Source organism: Cervus canadensis, chromosome 7, assembly GCF_019320065.1.
Source record: "Cervus canadensis isolate Bull #8, Minnesota chromosome 7, ASM1932006v1, whole genome shotgun sequence".
NCBI classification, from domain to species: Eukaryota; Metazoa; Chordata; class Mammalia; order Artiodactyla; family Cervidae; genus Cervus; species Cervus canadensis.
In genome coordinates, this window is record NC_057392.1 from 59398290 (window position 1) to 59417857 (window position 19568).

A 19568-nucleotide genomic window follows, 5' to 3' on the forward strand; every position below is an offset into this window, starting at 1 on the left:
GAAAGCTGCTGTATTTGCTGCCTTGTGTTAGATGTTCAGACTTTTCATTTCGTTGGAGTCAACATACAGTACCTAACGGTAGGAAAGAAAGAGCTTTTTAAAGTTTTAGTGTCCCAATTTAAATTTATTTTTCTTAATTTAGCTATTGTCTTAAAGTACTTCACATACAATTAACACTAGTAAAGAACCAACTGTGAGGATTACTAAACAGAGCAACCAGTATCTTAAAACCTTTTGATAAAACCAGTTTGGAAAAGGTTTAAACTTAACAAGTTAGATATACACCTCTCTTTTTACTTAGCAATACCACTCCTAGGTATTCATCCAAGAGAAATGCAAATGTATGTCCCCACAAAGACCTTTACATGAATATTTATAGAAACTTTGTTCTTAATAGCCCAAGTTGAAAATAAAACCCGAATGCCTATCATCAGGAGAATGGACAAACTGTGACTGTCCATAGGATGGGATACAACTCAGCATAAAAATCAATGAACTGCTGATGCACACAACATGGATAAATCTGAGGGAAGGAAGCTAGACATAGAAGAATACATTCTGTATGATTGCATTATATGAGGTTTCTGAACAGACAAAACTAGTCTCTATTGAAAAATCATAACAGTGGTTACCTGGGGGTTAGGAACAAAGATTGGCTAGGAAGGTACATGAATATACTTTCTATAGATGGAAATGTTCTATATCTTGAAAAGGGTAAGAGTTACATGTTACATGAATGTATCCATTTGCCAGAATTCATTAAAATGTATACCTCAGATTTGAGTACTTTAATATGTGTAAACTTTGTTGTTGTTCAGTTGCCAAGTCATGTCCGATTCTTTGTGACCCCATGGACTGAGCACGCCAGGTTCCCCTGTCCTTCACTATCTCCTGGAGTTTGCTCAAACTCATGTCCATTGAGTTGGTGATGCCATCCAACCATCTCATCCTCTGTTGCCCTCTTCTCCTTCTACATGCAATCTTTTGCAGCGTCAAGGTCTTTTCCAGTGAGTTGGCTCTTCACATCAGGTGGCCAAAATATTGGAGCTTTTACCCTGTCTCTAAAAGTAAACAGTATTTTTTTTTTTGGTAAAAAATGTTTTCCTGTTTTCTCCTTGGCCAATTGTAAGTCATACTTTGAAATATTAGTTTGAATCATACAAATGAAAATTAGAAGTTTGTGTATAGGACTTATTTATTACTTACTTATTGGATGGTTCACATTATGCCCTTTCTTTAAACTTTGGAACTTAACATCAATAAACAAAAACATTAAGCATGAAGAACCAAAATAAAATGCATTATGAAAAACAACCTCTTTCTGAGTATAGCAGTTTGCATGGCACAGTTCTGAAAAGTGAACTCACATGTCCCCAGGTGGTAGTTAAGTGGGATCTCAGTCAGATTGCAGCAGGCAAAGAACATCCCTCATTTAGAATCATGATATTCTACTTGTACCTGATTGGTAGCAGTAGTTCAGCAGACACTTTACATCAGGGGTCCCCAAACTCTGGGATCTAATGCCTGATGATCTGAGGTGGAGTTGAAGTAATAATAATAGAAATAAAGTATGCAAAATAAATGTAATATGCTTGAATCATCCTGAACCATCCCCCAACCCTGGTCTACAGAAAAATTATCTTCCATGAAACTGGTCCCTGGTGCCAAAAATGTTGGGGACATCCAATTCAGGATCTGAAGTATTACCATTTAACTTTGCCAGTGTTTGTTGGCATACTTAGGTAATTGACTTCTATTGGTTGAAGTGTTAATTCTGTAGATTTTATTCCTTGGCAACCTGGAGAAAGTCATAATCATTGGACCACCACCAGGAAAGTACCTATCTTATTTCAAAATATCCAGTGGTCTGATGTATATCTTATGAAGTGATTCTTCTAAAAAAAGAAAAAACATTCTAATTCTCACTGGCGTTAGGATTTCCCTCTCTGGCTTCCTCATCCCCCAGTTTCCTGAGGAAGAGATTTGGTCATCAGTTGGGCCTATAATCCTGTGAACACTCTCAGGATAAACTGTCAGCAATGAAATGCCCTTGAGTGAACTTCAGAGAGATTAGCCAGGAGAAAGGATTACACATGTTTATGCAAGTGCAGTGCTGAGAGAGGAGCGAGGAGAGCACAGGGGCAGAACTTCCAGAATACAATGGCCTCCTGGTGTACGCGGTGTGGGCAGCAAGACCCTAGATACTTACCTTGCACCTCCGTGGGGATCACAGAGGCAGAGATGAGGGCTTACTACCATTTCCTTGGAAGTTGCATGAGGCTAGAATATATGGCAAAAAAAGGTACTGTGAGAGCAATGATGCCTTTTTCTTATGTTTTGTTATTCATCCTTGTTCTCAACAGGATTGATGATTTAACTAACCAACTTTACATTAAAAATTACTTTGCAACACTGTCTCAAGTTTGGTAAGGAGTTTAAAAGGGACTTTTTAAATTTAAAATATTAATCAGCTATTAACAATGTTGTAGGTGGTCATTTGGGGTTTCGCTAATGATTCAGTGGTAAAGAATCTACCTGCCAGTGCAGGAGATGTGAGATGTGGGTTCGACCCCTAGGTCAGGAAAATCCCCTGGAGAAAAGAATGGCAACCCATTCCAGTATTCTTGCTTGGGAAATCCCAAGGACAGAGGAACCTGGGGGGCTACAATCCATGGGGTCGCAAAAGACCCACAACTTAACAACTGAACAACAACAAAACAAAGGTGATCATTTACTGAGAAATTCATATTAAAAAGAGATAACCAAATATTTTTTAAAAATCAGATTGTAGGATGGGATGTGTAAGTATGAACCCATTTTAAAAGCATGTATGTATATACATGTATACATACTATTATACACCCATAAGATAACTAATTTGGGGTGAAGGAATGGTAGGGAACTTTTTGCTTAGTTGCAGTTTTTATTTTTTGAAAAATAGCTAACACAATTGCTTTTGTAAAATGAAAATGAGAATTCAGGTTATGAAATTCATGTTCCTAAAGAAAAATGTTATGTCTGAAGAAAAGCGTTAAATCTGAAATGCTAAGACTTCATGTTAGACACATGAGCTGATAACAAACTGGTGGTTTAAGAGTTAAAAAAGAAAAACACTTCTCTCCGTGGGCTGGGTGAGAAGGAACAGCATTTCTAAGCATGCCTTACATGGCTTTGGAAGCCAGTAAGACAGATGCTGTAAGAGCTGAAGCAGCTGCTTGTTTCTAAGACCGTTTCTTTCATGGATGGGCTTATTTGTATATTCCTCCTCACCCCTCCCTCCGGCCTTTTTCTTTTTTTCCTTGAAGTGTTTATAATACCAATACATTTATCCCCATTAGATCATAGACTTGGAAAGATGATTAAAACAAATGTCTTTGTTCTCATAACTCTTTATCTGTGCATAGAACCTGTTTCTTCACGGGAGGGGAATTATTGAATGGAGAAGTATGCTTTTAAAACAGATTCTCCATTGTTGCAGTATACTTTCTAGTTGAGACATGATTCATGGGAGGGCTACTATATATTTGCTATTTAAGAAAAGAACAACTTGTTAATCAGATTTTGCTATCTATTCTTAAAACACATAGGTGCTCATCTGAGCATGCACACAAATCCTTGTAAGGCCTTGAATTAAGGTGTAAATTATTGCCCTAATTTTACTCGAGTTGAATCCTAAGAGCTTTACAGTCTTGTTGATCATGAGAGAGGAAGTAATGTGAAAGATGAATATGAAGATTTCTGAATCCTAAACTTGCAGCATTGCATATACTACTGTTGCTTTTCTTTCTTTCCCCATTATAAAAGGTTGTGAAATATTTGCCTACATACTTCGGCTGTCAGTTGTTTCATTCTATGACTCAAGACAACAAAAGTTTGAGTCTCTTAATGCAAGTTTTATGAGTATCTAAAGAGCCTTGCTGACAGTTACACCATCTTATGTTCGTGGGAGGCTGTCGGTAGACTCCTTGGTGTAATACTGATTCCTTGGGGCTAAGGCATGAAACTCAAGAGATGACACATTGATTAACATACATGCTTATCAAGACCCACATTTTATTTAATTGTTGCGGACCAGGGAGAGTCAAAAATTAGGGGCTTGCTTTTTCACTTGCTAGTGCCCCCGCCCATTTTTTTTCTTTTTAGAAGAAAATGTACTTAAAGTGTTAGAAAATGAATGCATACCTGTAAGTTTGGGTAACACCAACTGCTATTGTTCTTTAGCCGCTAAGTCGTGTCTGACTCTTGCGACTCCATAGACTGTAGCCCACCAGGTTGCTTTGTCTATGGGATTCTCCTGGCAAGAATACTGGAGTGGGTTGACATTTCCTCCTCCAGGGTATCTTCCCAGACCAGGTACCAAACACACATTCCACATATCCTACTTTGGTAAGCGGATTCTTTACCACTGAGCCACCAGGGAATTCACCAACTGCTGTAACAACTTCTAAATTGCATTGGATTAATGCACTCCACTACAGTGTCCCTTGGAGAGAGAAATGGCAACCCACTCCAGTACTCTTGCCTGGAAAAGTCAATGGATGGAGGAGCCTGGTAAGCTACAGTCCATGGGATTGCAGAATCGCACACGACTGAGCAACTTCACAGTGTTCCTGGCCCAGTGGCTCTTTTCCCTCAGAGTGTTTCAGGGACCCTGCCTACTTCTGTCTTGTGGTTCTGTTAGCTGCTAGCTCAGAGTTGTCACCTTGTAGCCTGCAGATAGGGAAAGAGATATTCAGATATTTCTGAAATGCCCCAGCTCTTCATTTTTGCTCATCTCCCACTGGCATTTGCTGGCTACTTGGCAGGAACTGGAGGTGGGGAGGGTGAGTGGGAGGTGTAGTTTCTGGCCAGACAGCTGCCTTCCAATGGTAATGCTACTGTATGTAGGAGGAACTGTGAATGTTGAGTGGGGAGCTATCCATCTTTGCCTCAGTATCTCATAGCAAAAACATTCAAATATATAAGTCCCTCTATACATATATATGTCAACAACATAAGTGATTACATTTTGTACTGTATCTTGCTTTATTTTTTTTTAAACAATATGGTTTGAACTTTTTCTCTGGTTAGTACATATAGCTCTATCTGACTGTATTTAATGGCTGCCTAGTATTCTGTTGTCTGGCTGTTTCATATTTTATTTAAACAGTCCCTTATTAATGGACATTTGCCCTAGAGGAATAATACCATAATAAACATCTTAGTACTCACATATCTTGCACTTGTGATAAGATTTCCGTAGATTAAATTCCTAGACATGGAAATTCTTTGCCAGAAGACCGAATATTAAACACTTTGACAGATATTTCTAAACTGATAAACATTTTTTAAAAAGTAACAATTATTTATGGGCATCCCTGGTGATCCAGTGGTTAAGAATCTGTCTTGCAATGCAGGGGACCCTAGTTCCATCCCTGGTCCAGGAAGGTCCCATGTTCTGAGGGGCAAGTAAGCCCTTGAGCCACAACTGTTGAGCCTGTTCTCTGGAACCCATGAGCCTCAACAGCTGAGCCCACGTGCAGCAACTACTGAAGCCCATGCTTTAGAGCCTGTGCTTCGCAGCAAGAGAAGCCGCTGCTATAAGAAGTCTGTGCACTGCTAGTAGAGAGTAGTCCCCACTCTCCACAATTAGACAAAGCCCACACACAGCAACAAAGACTCAGCACAACGCCCCCCAAATTATTTATTTATAATTTCACCTATAGAGAATCTGCCTACAGTGTTACCAACTCTGTATGTTATTTATCTTTAAAAAATTGCCAATCCATCAGGCAGAAAAGACCTCATTCTGCTTTAATTTACATTTATTAGTGAGGTTAAACATTATATATACATACATATTCATTGCCTGTGTTTCTTCTGTGAACTGTCTGTTCTCAGTCTACGCCTGATGTATGTTTCCTATGGTCGTTGTTACAAATCACCACAAACTTGATGGCTTAAAACAACAAAAATTTATTTTCTCATAGTTCTAGAGGCCAGAAGTCCAGAATCAAGGTACTCGCCCCACCCGACCCTCCACTCCTCTAGGGGCTCTAGAGGAAGTTCAGTTTCTGGTCTCTTCCAGTCTCTGATGGCTCCAGGTGCTTTTGTTGGTTTGTGGCTACATCATTCCAATCTCTGTCTCCATGGTCTTCTCCTGTTCCCCTCTCTCTTATATGATTGCATTCCATGCATGGGACAATTCACAAGAGGCTCTTCTTCTCAAGAGCGTTAATCACATCTTCAAAGACCCTTTTTCCAAACAAGGTAATGTTCACAGGTATTGAGGATTAGGAATGGCTGTATCTTTTTTCTTTTTGAGGGGAGGGGATATCCAACCCACTTTACCTATTTCTTGTTAATTTTATTAATGTAAGAGCTCCTTATATTCTAGGGAAATAAGCCTTTTATTAGCCACATGTGCTGTAACGTTTTCCAGTTTGTTACGTTCCTTTTGAGTTTGTTAAAGGTGTGTTTGGCTTGCCAAAGTCGTTTACAAATTAGTTAATGCAGTCTTTTCTTTTTTTTTTTTAACTCAGTCTTTTACTGAAATTTGTCACACTTTGAAAGACTGTTCCAATTCCAGGATTATAAAAATGTTCTCCCATATTTTAGTATTTTTGTCATTTCATTATTTAATGAATCAATAATGGCTGGAGTTTATTTTGATGCAAGAAGTGAAATTTGGATACAATTAAAAATTTTTGACAATAATAAAATAACTTTATATAGCACCTACCATATATTAAGAATTTTTTTTTAGTTTTCTAACATTAACTCAGTTCTTACAACAACCATACTAGGTGGATGTATTATAATTTCCCCCATTTTCAGGTCAGGAAATCTAAGGCACAGGGAAGTTCACTGACTTGCTTGCGTTTATTCTGCTACATGTGGCAGAGCCAGGGTTTGGACGCAGGCATTGTGTACTGAGGTAATTACCTCTTTGCTTTATACCCTTTTGGCTTACAAAAGATTTCCTAGGACTTGCAGATAGTGAGGGGATCTTTAATCTCCCTCTTGCCCCATGGGAAATGCCAATTTTTTTTTCTTTTCCTTTTTTTTTTTTTGCCACACCAGTCAGCTTGTGGGATCTTAGTTTCCTGACAGGGGATTTAAACCTGTGCCCCTGCAGTGGGAGCTCAGAATCTTAACCACAGGACCACCAAGGAAGTCCTGGGAAATGCCACTTTTACCGTATACTACATCCCTATTATATTTCAATCTAATTCTAATTTCCTTTCTGCTCCTGAGTTCTTCCAAGCACATAACAAGTTCTATCATACTTAGTTCACAGTGAAAGAGAAAGAAGTCACATGATATCAGTGGGAAATTTACAAGCAGTATTTCAAACCAAATCACCAATGGGTGGCAGTAATGTGAGTGTTCGAGAAAAATGTGTTGCAGCATCATTAAGATCATGGCTCAAAGAACTGAATGGTAAACTTAATTGGCTTCTGTTGAATCTGTTATATACAAATTGATTTCACATGCTATTTTAATTAGATAATGTATGTAAAGCATCATCAATGAAACAAATTAATAGTCAATCTAAGGAAGAAATGGAAATTTTTATTCAAGCCAACCTGGGGACTATAACCAGGAGACAGTCTCTCAGAGAGCTTTGCGAACTGTTCTCAAGAGATAAGAGGGGGTGGTAAGGCTAGTGTATGTATGATTTTGATGAAGGGGTACATGCAGTCAAGCCTTCATCTTGGTAGAAGGTTACTGCTATTTGCGAGGAACAGATATCTTAGTTAATGGTTTTAGTGCTTTTCTAAGTATGAGAAGCTGAAAGAACCAGATGCATAAAATTTTCTCCTGGAAATATTTAACTATCTGAGGGCCAGTTCTTTCAGTTTTCCTAAAGCACAAAGAAGGTCCTCATCTTTGCCTTGAATTCCTTTCAGGGTATTGTAGGCCAGTGGCAGTGACTTGATTCTTGTAGGATTGCATGGTGGACAATATTCTTTATTTTACAATCCCTTTCCTTTCAGTCTTAATTCAACCAAGGCTTGGAAGGCATTTCATGACCAATTTGTCCCACGACACTAAGAATGCTCATTCTTAGGTCAGGCATGGATTTTGTTGATAGGCCACTCAATGTACTATTACTGGACTAGGCCCTCCTAACAGTAGCCAAAATCCTCTGGACCTGCTGTCTTACTAGTCTGTTATGGTTCCCTGTTATTGCTCTATCCCATATCTGGAGTTACACTAGTACAATCATTGATCTTATAGAACTATATACTTGGTCAATGGTTTCAAGTTGCCTAGTCACACATTTGGTAATGCAAGAAAAGATAACCTTGTAAAATAGGCACAATAAAAGTAATATAATTAGTAACAGTGAAAAAGCAAGAGAGTTCCAGAAAAACATCTACTTCTGTTTTATTGACTACACCAAAGCCTTTGACTGTGGATCACAACAAACTGTGGAAAATTCTGAAAGAGATGGGAATACCAGACCACTTTACCTGTCTCCTGAGAAATCTGTATGCAGGTCAAGAAGCAACAATTAGAACTGGACATGGAACAACAGACTGGTTCCAAATAGGGAAAGGAGTGTGTCAAGGTTGTATATTGCCACCCTGCTTAGTTAACTTATATGCAGAGTATGTCATGCAAAATGCCAGGCTGGATGAAGCACAAGCTGGAATCAAGATTGCCAGGAGAAATATCAATAACCTCAGATATGCAGATGACACCACCCTTATGGAAGAAAGTGAAAAACTAAAGAGCCTCTTGATGAAAGTGAAAGAGGAGAGTGAAAAAGTTGGCTTAAAGCTCAACATTCAGAAAACTAAGATCATGGCATCCAGTCCCATCACTTCATGGCAAATAGATGGGGAAACAATGGAAACAGTGACAGACTCTATTTTTTGGCTCCAAAGTCACCGCAGATGGTGACTGTAGCCATGAAATTAAAAGACACTTGCTCCTTGGAAGAAAAGTTATGACCAACCTAGACAGCATATTAAAAAGCAGAGACACTACTTTGCCAACAAAGGTCCATCTAGTCAAAGCTATGTTTTTCCCAGTAGTCATGTATGGATGTGAGAGTTGGACTATAAAGAAAACTGAGCGCCAAAGAACTGATGCTTTTGAACTGTGGTGTTGAGAAACTCTTCAGAGTCCCTTGAACTGCAAGGAGATCCAACCAGTCCATTGTAAAGGAAATCAGTCCTGAATATTCATTGGAAGGACTGATGTTGAAACTGAAACTCCAATACTTTGGCCACCTGATGTGAAGAACTGACTCATTGGAAAAGACCTTGATGCTGGGAAAGATTGAAGGCAGGAGGAGAAGGGGACGACAGAGGATGAGATGGTTGGATTGCATCACCAACTCGATGGACATGAGTTTGAGCAAGCTTCAGGAGTTGGTGATGGACAGGGAGGCCTGGCATGCTATGGTTCATGGGGTCGCAAAGAGTCTGGCACGACTGAGCGACTGAACTGAGAACTGAACTGAACATTAATAAGGTCATAAGTAAGCACCCATTAGGTGCATGCAGCCCAGTATCTGCCCAGGTGACTAATCTGTTCTGCAGCAGTTGCTGTCTTTAAGAGAAATGATATATTGACATTATATACACAGAGTTCACCAAAGATGTCTACACAGACAAGGGTACAGGATTGAGAAAGGAATGTTATTGTCTAAGGAGTTGTATGTCTGGCTCCATAGTAGAAAAGTTGATCTTTATGGCTGAGCAGGTTTTTCTGCTATTGTGGAGGTCTGGTTAAGGCATAAGGAATGCCAGAAGGGAGAGAGAAGGCCAAAGGGCAGGGAAAAACTTTTACGTTTAAATTTTTCATGTATAATATGAATTTTTATTTTATTAGCATGTAGCACAGTGCTCAGTAGGTAGAAAGTGCTCAATAAATGGTAATAATACTCACAACAGCCTTCTAGAAGGAGATATTATTATTATTCATTCCCATCTTATGGAGGGAGAACCTGAAGATCGAGGAGCTGGTTAGTGACAGAGCTGGGATGCAAGTCCAGTTTCTCATTCTACTTTCATAGTACCTGAATGAATAAATACACTGAGAGAGGAGGGAAGGAATGTTTAGCCAGAGCCTCCAGGGATTTTTCTTAAGCAAAAATAAATTTATCCATCTATTGCTCAAATGTATAAGGTCATACTATTTTGATTCCTTTGTGTTAAGATATTTTTCTCTCTTAAGAGCTTTAGAAAGATGTGAAACTTTGGAAGAATGTATGGAAGAATGCCATGTTGAATGAGCATTAGTCATATTTTTAGGTTTCTCATCTCATCACATTAGATCATATTTTATTATTGTGATCATATTTTATTATTGTACCCAAGACACTGCTTCTCTCTTGAATCCCAGGCTGGGAGTGGTCCTAGAATGAGAAGGGTAGGTAAGCAGCAAGGGGCCCACATTGAGCAGTAGGGTGGTACTTGGTGCTTGAAGGAGAGGTAAAACAAGTGCTTATGGCAGGGTTGGCTTGTTTCCTAGGGTGCTGATCTTAAAATCAACACAGAAGGAAATGTAAGTTTACACCATGTTGCTCTCAGTTTCAAAAATACTTTGAATACATATAGATGATCATTTTTATTGAATGATAAGAGAAGCACTAGTGGAAAACTCAAATTAAAAGTTGCTTTTTTTGTTTGTTTTTGAGCTGCATCTTTGTAAGCAACTGGGAAGAAACACGGATAGTCTAAAATCAGATTTCAACATGTGCTTGCTTGTCTGTTAGAGTAGCAGCATCAAGAGAATTTGTTAGAAATGCAGAATCTCTGGGCCCATTCCAGGCCTACTAAATCAGAATCTGCATTTTAAAATGCATGTGATTTATATATCATTGTAATTTGAGAGCATTGCTCTGGAGCAGTATTGATTATAATACAGGTCATATCACTTTGAAGCCTAGTGCTAAAACTTGAGAGCCTTAAAGTGGAGAGGGATCAAGTATTTTCACAGATTTTCTTTTTTCTTTTTATTTTCACAGATTTTCTTTATTTCCTGCAGGGCTTTGATTGCTTTTTATTCAATATTCAGCAGGCACAGAGCTGGTTTGCCTTTCCTGAAGTTATGAAGGACTACAGAAAGAAAGTGAAAGTTGCTCAGTCATGTCCAACTCTTTGTGACCCCATGGACTATACAGGCCATGGTATTCTCCAGGCCAGAATACTGGAGTGGGTAGCCTTTCCCTTCTCCAGGGGATCTTCCATACCCAGGGTTTGAACCCAGGCCTCCTGCATTGCGGGTGGGTTCTTTACCAGCTGACCCACAAGGGAAGCCCAAGAATACTGGAGTGGGTAGCCTAGCCCTCTTCAGGGATCTTTGCGACCCAGGAATTGAACCGGGGTCTCCTGCGTTGCAGGCAGATTTTTCGCCAATTGAGCTATCAGGGAAGCCCTGAGGGGAACATCATCTCCATCTGTTATTGCTAAGGAAACTCTTTGCATAAAAACTTCCACCTTGGTGCAGTGCTTGTCTCATGCAAGGGCACAATGTGGGATGTCAACAGTAATCAAGAAACTTAAACCTTTTTTTTTTTGGAAATGAAAAAAATAAAAGAAAAGAGATTTGGATAAGCGTTCAAAAACAGAAATCCTTATACCTAATAATATTTCATCACTTCTCAAAGCAATTTTAAACCACCATTTGCAGAGCCTGGGGCAAGAGTACACAAATAGAGGCCCACAAGCCACAGTTAAATAAAATGTACTGTTTTATCTTTTTCCGACAAACATACCCCATAAGAACAAAATTTAAAATATGCAAAGAGGTATGGATTTTATATGGGTAAAAATCAGAAAATAGCAAAGATGAATAAATGGAATGCATACATCTGAGTGTTGTGTTGAAGGGCCAGTTAAATTTGGATGAATCATAAAGAGATCTCTAATCCATAAGTCATTATTTTTTTCTCATCATGTCAGCAAACACAGTATTGTTATAATTGAGATTTTCACACAAGTTGAGCTCCATTGAGAGTGGAGATCTAAACTAAATGTGATCTAAGTAAAATGTAATTGTGTTCAAGGAGTTTGAATTCTGAATATATTTGCATCATTAATTGGAAGGAAAAATGTGAGAATGTTGATGGTTGGTAGTGCTTGTTTCATTATGTAAGAATCTCCAGCATTCCTGCCATGTGAGAGGAAGACTTTGACAAGTTAATTAATTTGTTTTTTCTCTTACCTAAGCACTTCCGCTGCTCCAGTCCTCCCAGCACTCTGAAGCAGTGTCTGTCCCTGACATCAGCAGTGGCACAGCCCACAAGCCATCATAGCATTTGGATACAGTTCGCCTTTTCTTTTGAGGCTATAGACCAAGACGCGTGGCGGCATCTTCCCCTGGGGCCCCAGTGGTGTTGAGAGTAGCTGTTCAGGGTACAGTGTGCCCTACCAGTACTGAGCTCTGGGTCATGAGGACAGAGGTACCTGTGTGATCTTTAACACATAGGTCTATGGGAGGGAGGGCTACAGGACCTGGGACAGGGGACAAGGAACTTCCTAGGGGGATGGAAATGTTTCCTATCTTGATCTTTTCTGTGGTTGCATTAATGTATGTATGTGGTTGCAAAATTCATCAAACTGTACACTTAAGATTTGCTCATTGTACTGCATGTAAATTGTACTTCAATAAAGTCTAATAAGCATAAAAAATAAAGGTTACAGAATGTACTTTTCTCCATGTAAACTGAAGGGGGTAACCACAGGATCTCACACAACTCTTTTATGTATTCCTTTCCCAGATGCCTGGGATCCATGTGTGCACACGCATACCACATGCTTTCTTCTTTCTTTTTGAAACTGGCTTCGATCTTACCATACATATGATTTTTTTGTTCTTGAAATTATATCTTAAATCTTTTTCTATTAACATGATATTCATAATTACATCATGATTCTTTCATTTTTTTCACTTTTATAGGTGATATTCTAGTCTACATTTTTATGTGCAGAGTTTTTATTTTGCTGTTTTCTCATTCTATGTATTTCCAGATATAGAATGAACAGGTAAAAGATTATGAAGATTTTGATGACTGTGTATTGAGGCTCTGTATTATAATGGTTAAGATTCAAATTCTCATTCTGCTTGACCTTGGACCAGCAAATCTAGTTCCATATTGCTTGCTGTTAGAGTTGTTTTGAGGATTAAATAAATTGATACATATATATATGTGTGTGTATGTGTGTATATATATATATAAGGGGTTTGGTATGTAATCTCTGCAATAATCACTGAGTAAAATATTGTGAAACTAGTTTCTAAAAGGACACTACCAGCTTCACTTCCAAGGCTAGGCAGAAGTACTAGTTTTCTAGCATAACTCCAGCATAGTATGTTGCTTTAAGGTGAAATGAGATATTCTATTGCTCTTTTAATTACATTATTTGACTACTAGAAGTTGGACATTTTCTAGTGTTTTTGGTTTTTAAAATCTTCTAAATTTCTCCTTGAAAAATTCTTCTAAATTTCTCCTTGAAAAATTCTCAAGAGGCTTTTCAAGTGCCTCTTCTTCAATGTTAACTAATGGACAAGACTTCAATACCAATTCATCTGGTTCAGGTTAAGTATTGCTATAGCACAGGACTCAGTAAAAGAAGGAAAATGAGTTTGTGTTCTTTCTAACCTAGCCAGTAAGGGAAGTGAGGAACTTCCCTGGTGGTCCAGAGGTTAAGAATCCATCTTCCAATGCAGAGGATGTGGGTTCGATCCCTGGTCAGGGCACTAAGATCCCACATGCCACCTGCATGCTACAGCTAATGAGGACCCAGTGCAGTCAAAAAGAAAAAAAAGAGAGAGAGAGACAAGTGAAACACAGCATGACACCATGGTGGCTTTTTGTACCAACCTAGCGACTGATTCCTCAGAGCCTCTGGTCTATAAGGGTTTTCTCAGCAATGAAGTCTGTTCTAGTTGCAGGGCTAGGAGGATGGAGTGGCAAGAGGAGTTTCATTTTTGTTCTAGGTGCATTCCTTTTCTGTCATTATTAACTAATAAAATGAGTTATCTGTAAAGTGTCTTGTGAGGGTTGGCTCAGAGCTAGTGCCCTCATTAGTGTCATGAACAGTGGCTGAGTGGAGATCCTGGTCCCATTCCTAGTTCAGCTAACAGCGAATCCTTCCATCCTTTCTGCCTACCAGATTCTCTGCGCAAAGTAGACACGTAGCACGGTCTGTCAAACTAGGGTCTGCCTTCCTTCTTGGGTCAGATCATATGTTTTCCCCTTATTTATTTTGTCATTCAGTCACTAAGTCGTGTCTGACTCTTTGCAGCCCCATGAACTGCAGCATGCCAGGCTTCCCTGTCTTCACTGTCTCCTGGAGTTGCTCAAACTCATGTCTATTGAGTCAGTGATGCCATCCAGCCATCTCAACCTCTGTTACCCACTTCTCCTCCTGCCCTCAGTCTTTCCCAGCATCAGCATCTTTTCCAGTGAGTCAGTTCTTTGTATCAGGTGGCCAAAATATTGGAGATACAGCTTCAGCATCAGTGCCTCCAATGAATAGTCAGGACTGATTTCCTTTAGGATTAACTGGTTGGATCTCCTTGCTGTCCAAGGGATTCTCAAGAATCTTCATCAGCACCACAGTTTGAAAGCATCAGTTCTTTGGTGCTCAGCCTTCTTTATAGTCTGAAAAGGCTTGGGCTCACATATAGTCACATACAGTCTCACATCTGTATATGACTATTGGAAAAGACCATAGTTTTGACTATATGGACCTTTGTTGGCAGAGTGATATCTCTGACTTTTAATACACTCTCTAGATTTGTCATGGTTTTCCTTCCAAGGAGCAAGCATCTTTTAATTTCATGACTAGTTTATTTATTTATGTTTTGGTTCCTTTTTCCTCAGACCATACTTGAGTCTTTTAAATCCCAGTGTGACCCAAGTCTCAGAACAGCAAGAACATAGGCTAAGTGTTTCATTGCCCTTTATTTCTTGCTAGTTGCAACAGTTAAACTGCATCAGGTGTTATCAGCCTGTTTCCTGCCCTCTGCCCTGAGGAGGAGGTTGCAGTCAGTAGTAAGGGTCCTGCCCCAAAGTCTGTATTGCTCTCAGAGAGGGGTTGGGGGGTGGCTGGGGGGTGGTGGACAACAAAGATGTATTGCTTGCTGCCTACGACTGGATTCCTAGTGGATGTGCTGGGGTACACTCCATCACCTCCAAGGCCCTTGTGGATGCTTCCTGCATTTTTGGAACTGAGGGTCCAGGGTAGCATATAATCTCATGTTTGTATATATATCCGAGACCAAAATGGGATAAGTTTTTTCCAGGCCTGTTTGTAACTTTGCATAGGATAGAAATTGTGTCGAAATTCACTTACCACTTCCCTTTGCCTTGTGTGGGATATAAAGAGACAAACTTTAATTTACACGTATCCAAAATAGCAAGCAGGAAGCCTCCACATAGGACCGAGGGACTTGCCGGGTGCAGCAGGTACCACCACGTCAGTGGGTTGTCACTGGCTGTGCCTAGCTGTTCTTGGAGAAGGAAAAGCCATTTTATACATGTGGACTCAGGTTCAGCGTGTTCTTGCCATGGTTGCCCGGCTAGAAACTGGCAGAACCAGCCCTTGGCATGCAGGGCTGTGTGGACCTGAGGCAGCTTCCTTCTCACTGCAGGGGGAGGTGTTCCTTTAGACTAAAGAGTTCCTGCACTCCCCTCCCTGCTCCATCTCTACAGGAGTGTGTAGCGGGGACTGCCAGCAGCAAGGACTGGTCTTGTGTGTCTCTCCTAGTACACAGCATGAATGAGGCCGAACCGAGCAAGGCCCACAGGTGTCAGGCATTAGTAAAAGCCAGTGTCTGAGGTCACACCTCCAAGTGCTCAGTCAGCAATGAGTTTGAGAAATCTTCATGGTCTGTTGCAGTAGGCCAGGTTGGGTTATGAGGTCCCTTCACTGAGACCTGGGAAGTCTTCAGGAATAACACTGTCAGCAAAACTGGGGCCAAAGGCAAATCAGCTCATTTCTATTCCTGGAAAAACAAATCATCAGTTTTAGTATTGTACCTTTCGTAACCATAGGAGGCAGGTGAAAACGTCTCTTTGGAGCACTGGGCAATTTCCAAGATGAGAGACACCAGTCAACATCTCAGGGGTGGCAGAAGTCAGTGCTCCTCAAGGCCGAGGGGTCTAGAAACTCCATCACGCTTGCTCTCTTAGAGTCATGTGGTCCAAGGCTGACCCAGGCTCCACACTGAAATTGTTGTGTGACCACAAGCAAGGTCAGAATCTCTCCATTTCTTCACTTAAAAAATGAGATGGGACAGAGGGATGGTTAGTTTAACTCACTTCTGTTGTTTCTTTCAGATCTTACCTCTTTAATTTAAAATGTTTATGCTAGAGGGACTTCCCTGGTGGTCCAGTGGCTAAGACTGCATGTTCCCAATGCATGGGGCCTGAGTTCCATCCCTGGTCAGGGAACTAGATCCCATGTGCCACAACTAAGAGTTCACATGCCACAACTAAAAGATTCCATGTGCCACAACTAAGACCTGGGGCAGCCAAATAAATAAACAAATGTTAAAAATTAAAATGTTTACTTTAAAGCACACCTCAAATATTGAGGTAAAATAACAATAAATTGCATCTTATGATCTTGGTTTTTCTCTGGGTCACTTTCCCTTAAATAGACTGCCTCAGGTATGGAAAAATATCAACCCAGCTGTAGTTTTGAGTATGCCACTTTCCCAGATCACTGGGAGATTGTAATCTGAAAAACTCTTCAACTATATAACTCCTATTTCTGCTTAAACTTTCTGTGCTGTTGTCCATTTGTAATTTAAATTTTGTTATGGAAACAGAAATATATGCAAAAGAATTGTATAATGAACTGCCAAGGATCCGTCAACCAGCTTCAACAATTATCCACATTTTGTCAATTTGGTTTCAGCTTCCCCCAAACCCCACCTGCCATCTCCCACTCCTTGTAGTTTTTGGCAGAAGGGAATTCTGGAATATTTTCAAGCAGATCTCAGACTTCATATCTTTTTACTGTTAGAGGCTTTACTCTGTGACTCTAACAGAGAAGGCCCTTCCTGTTTTGTAAAATAGTGACTTTAGTGTTGCTACTGCATGCAGACTGATTGTAGGAGGCAACACCTGTGGCAGTGATACAGGAGTCTGAATCTTTAGTGAATTTAGAGTGGAATGTGTATTGGGTTTACCTTCCTCCCTCCAGAAAAAGTGGTAGAATTCACTGAAAAGCATCTTGGAGTTTGAATAGCACCACCCCCTATAAGACTCTCAGAAAGCAAATATAGGAAAGGCCTTTCCAAGTGATGAACAGAGCTAGTGTTTGTGTAGCGCCTACTAGGTACATCTCCATATGCATCATCTGTAACCTATATACCAAGGCTGAGAAGTGAAAACCAAGGCTTTGGGAGGAGCTTCCCAAATATTACCTTCGGATGATCAGTATTAGAAAATCACATTACCCTGTCTCCATGCCAAAACACTTGAGATAACCTGTTTAGCTTCAACATACAAAGTTATTTGGTTTGTGCCTTAAGCTAACCTGATGTTTACTGCTAGTTCATTTCTTGAGGTTCCCTTGGAAATAGTTAAATGAGGATAATAGTGTCCTAGGCAGAGAAAGCGTGAAAATGTCTTCCTCTGACCAGGCCAGGTTAGGAGATGCCACTCAGTCTTCCCTTCTCTCTAGTCCCCTTTCCCCAAATGGGTAAAAGCAGTCTTAGTGATTATAAATCACTCTTTGGGGTTAGAGGACATTTGTAAGTTTGTGCTTGAAAGATTTGAATTTTTGCTTTGGAAACCTGTAACATTTGGTTCAGTGAGGAGTGAACCAAACTTAATCTTTAGGAATGAACTTAATCATGAAAATGCCTTCCTCTGCCCAGAGGAGTTTAGGAGTGAACTTAATCTTTATTTAAGGTCCTTAAACATGTTTACCAGTTGGAAGAGACTCCATGAAGTATTCTGGAAGGGAGAAAAAAAGGAATGGAGTTGACTGAGGAGAGAGGCAGAAAGGAAGGAAGTGAGGAAAAGAATAAAAATCAAAGAACCTTTGTAAGTCCCAGATTGGTTTCATGCCCAGTTTGAGATGAACTCTGGTTACTTACATTGTTTGTATTTAACATGTCCTACAGACCCAAAGGAGTGAGCAGACCCTAAGCACCTGCCTTGGTAATGAAACCATACTAGCAGGTTTACTGTGAAGCTACTGAAACTTAAACTTCAGGGTTTCTTCCTTGCATTGATCCCTCCCTAAACCTTGGGAGAGGCACTAGAAATGTATTCCTGTGCTCATGTGTTTAAGCATCAAACCAGATCCATCCCTGCCTGTCAGGAATTGAGTTCTCAAGAGAATAATGTGCCCATAACCATATCTCGATAACCACATCCCAAACTTCCCTAGTGGTGGAAACTTCCCTTTCTTCCTTTAAATTCTCTTTATAATTTGTAGGAATTTAACCTAATTTGTATTTCATTTGTACAGATGAAATTATGCAGCAGGAAATCAGGCCCTTGGTGGCAGTGGATATAATTGAACAACTTCACAGACAATTTGCCATTCTTTCAGGTAAGATGCAAATTCATTTGCATTTCTAGATTTCGTTGAGGAGGGGGGGTGGTCTCACTGGGAGGGCCCAGCCTCTTGAACTTGATTAGCATTATATTCAAGTCTCAGTCATCCCCGGGCTTCCCTGGTGGCACAGAGGGTAAAGTGTCTGCCTGCAATGCAGGAGACCTGGATTCGATCTCCAGATGGGGAAGATTCCCTGGAGAAGGAAATGGCAACCCACTCCAGTCCTCTTGCCTGGAAAATTCCATGGACTGAGGAGCCTGCTAGGCTATACAGTCCATGGGATTGCAAAGAGTTGGATCACAAAGAGTCACACACAACTGAGCCACTTCACTTCTCAGTCATCCCCAAAGCCTCACCCAGGACTAGAATGAGCTGAGGATTGTCCAGCAGGAGGAGGGTGGGATCTCAGAGATGTTACTCCTTTTGCTGTTGGATGAGATTTGATCTTTCCCAAGGAATACATTTCTTTGAGGTTGTAGACAACAGAGCTGAAAAGATTTTGAGGAAAGAAAAAGAAATAAGTACTGACATTAGCTGCCACCATGATGTCCTTCCAATATTCTCATTGAATGTTCTACCAAGATCCAACCTTAAGACAGTCTTGGTTTTAAGAGCTCATGAATGTTGCTGAGGTAATTTGTTCTCTGAGAGATTTGTCTTTTATTCTTATCTTTAATGGATCTAATTTAAATACATCAATTTTCATTAAGCATTTGGTTAGGAATAAAGAAAGACTAACATTAATCAATGGCTAGAAATTTCAAGAGAAGCCACTGTAATGAGAAGCCCGTTTATTGCAATGAAGAGTAGCCCCCACTCACCTCAAATAGTGAAAGTCTGTATGCAGCAACAAAGACCCAAAACAACCAAAAATTAGAGAAAGAAATTTTTAAAAAGTGCTAGAAATTTTCTGAACATATGTATAGCCCTGAAAATTTGCCATTACTAGAATACTATTCTTTTTTATTCTCTTAGCCCAGGGTGACATGACTTTACTGAAATTGGAGGTACAGACCAAATCCTGAATTATAGTTTAACCTT

The 19568-nt window shown here is 40.0% G+C and overlaps 1 protein-coding gene across 6 annotated transcripts in view; it reads left to right on the top strand.

Moving 5' to 3' along the window:
• Nucleotides 1-19568, top strand: part of MCF2L2 (MCF.2 cell line derived transforming sequence-like 2) — a 264579-nt gene that overhangs the window by 29907 nt on the left and 215104 nt on the right. For all 6 annotated transcript variants that reach the window (XR_006270375.1, XM_043473614.1, XM_043473613.1 and 3 more), the window contains exon 2: nucleotides 18438-18521. Coding sequence is in view for 5 of the 6 variants with exons in the window: in XM_043473614.1 (XP_043329549.1) it covers nucleotides 18438-18521 (84 nt within the window). In the remaining variant the exon portion in view is untranslated. The remainder of the gene's footprint in view (nucleotides 1-18437; nucleotides 18522-19568) is intronic.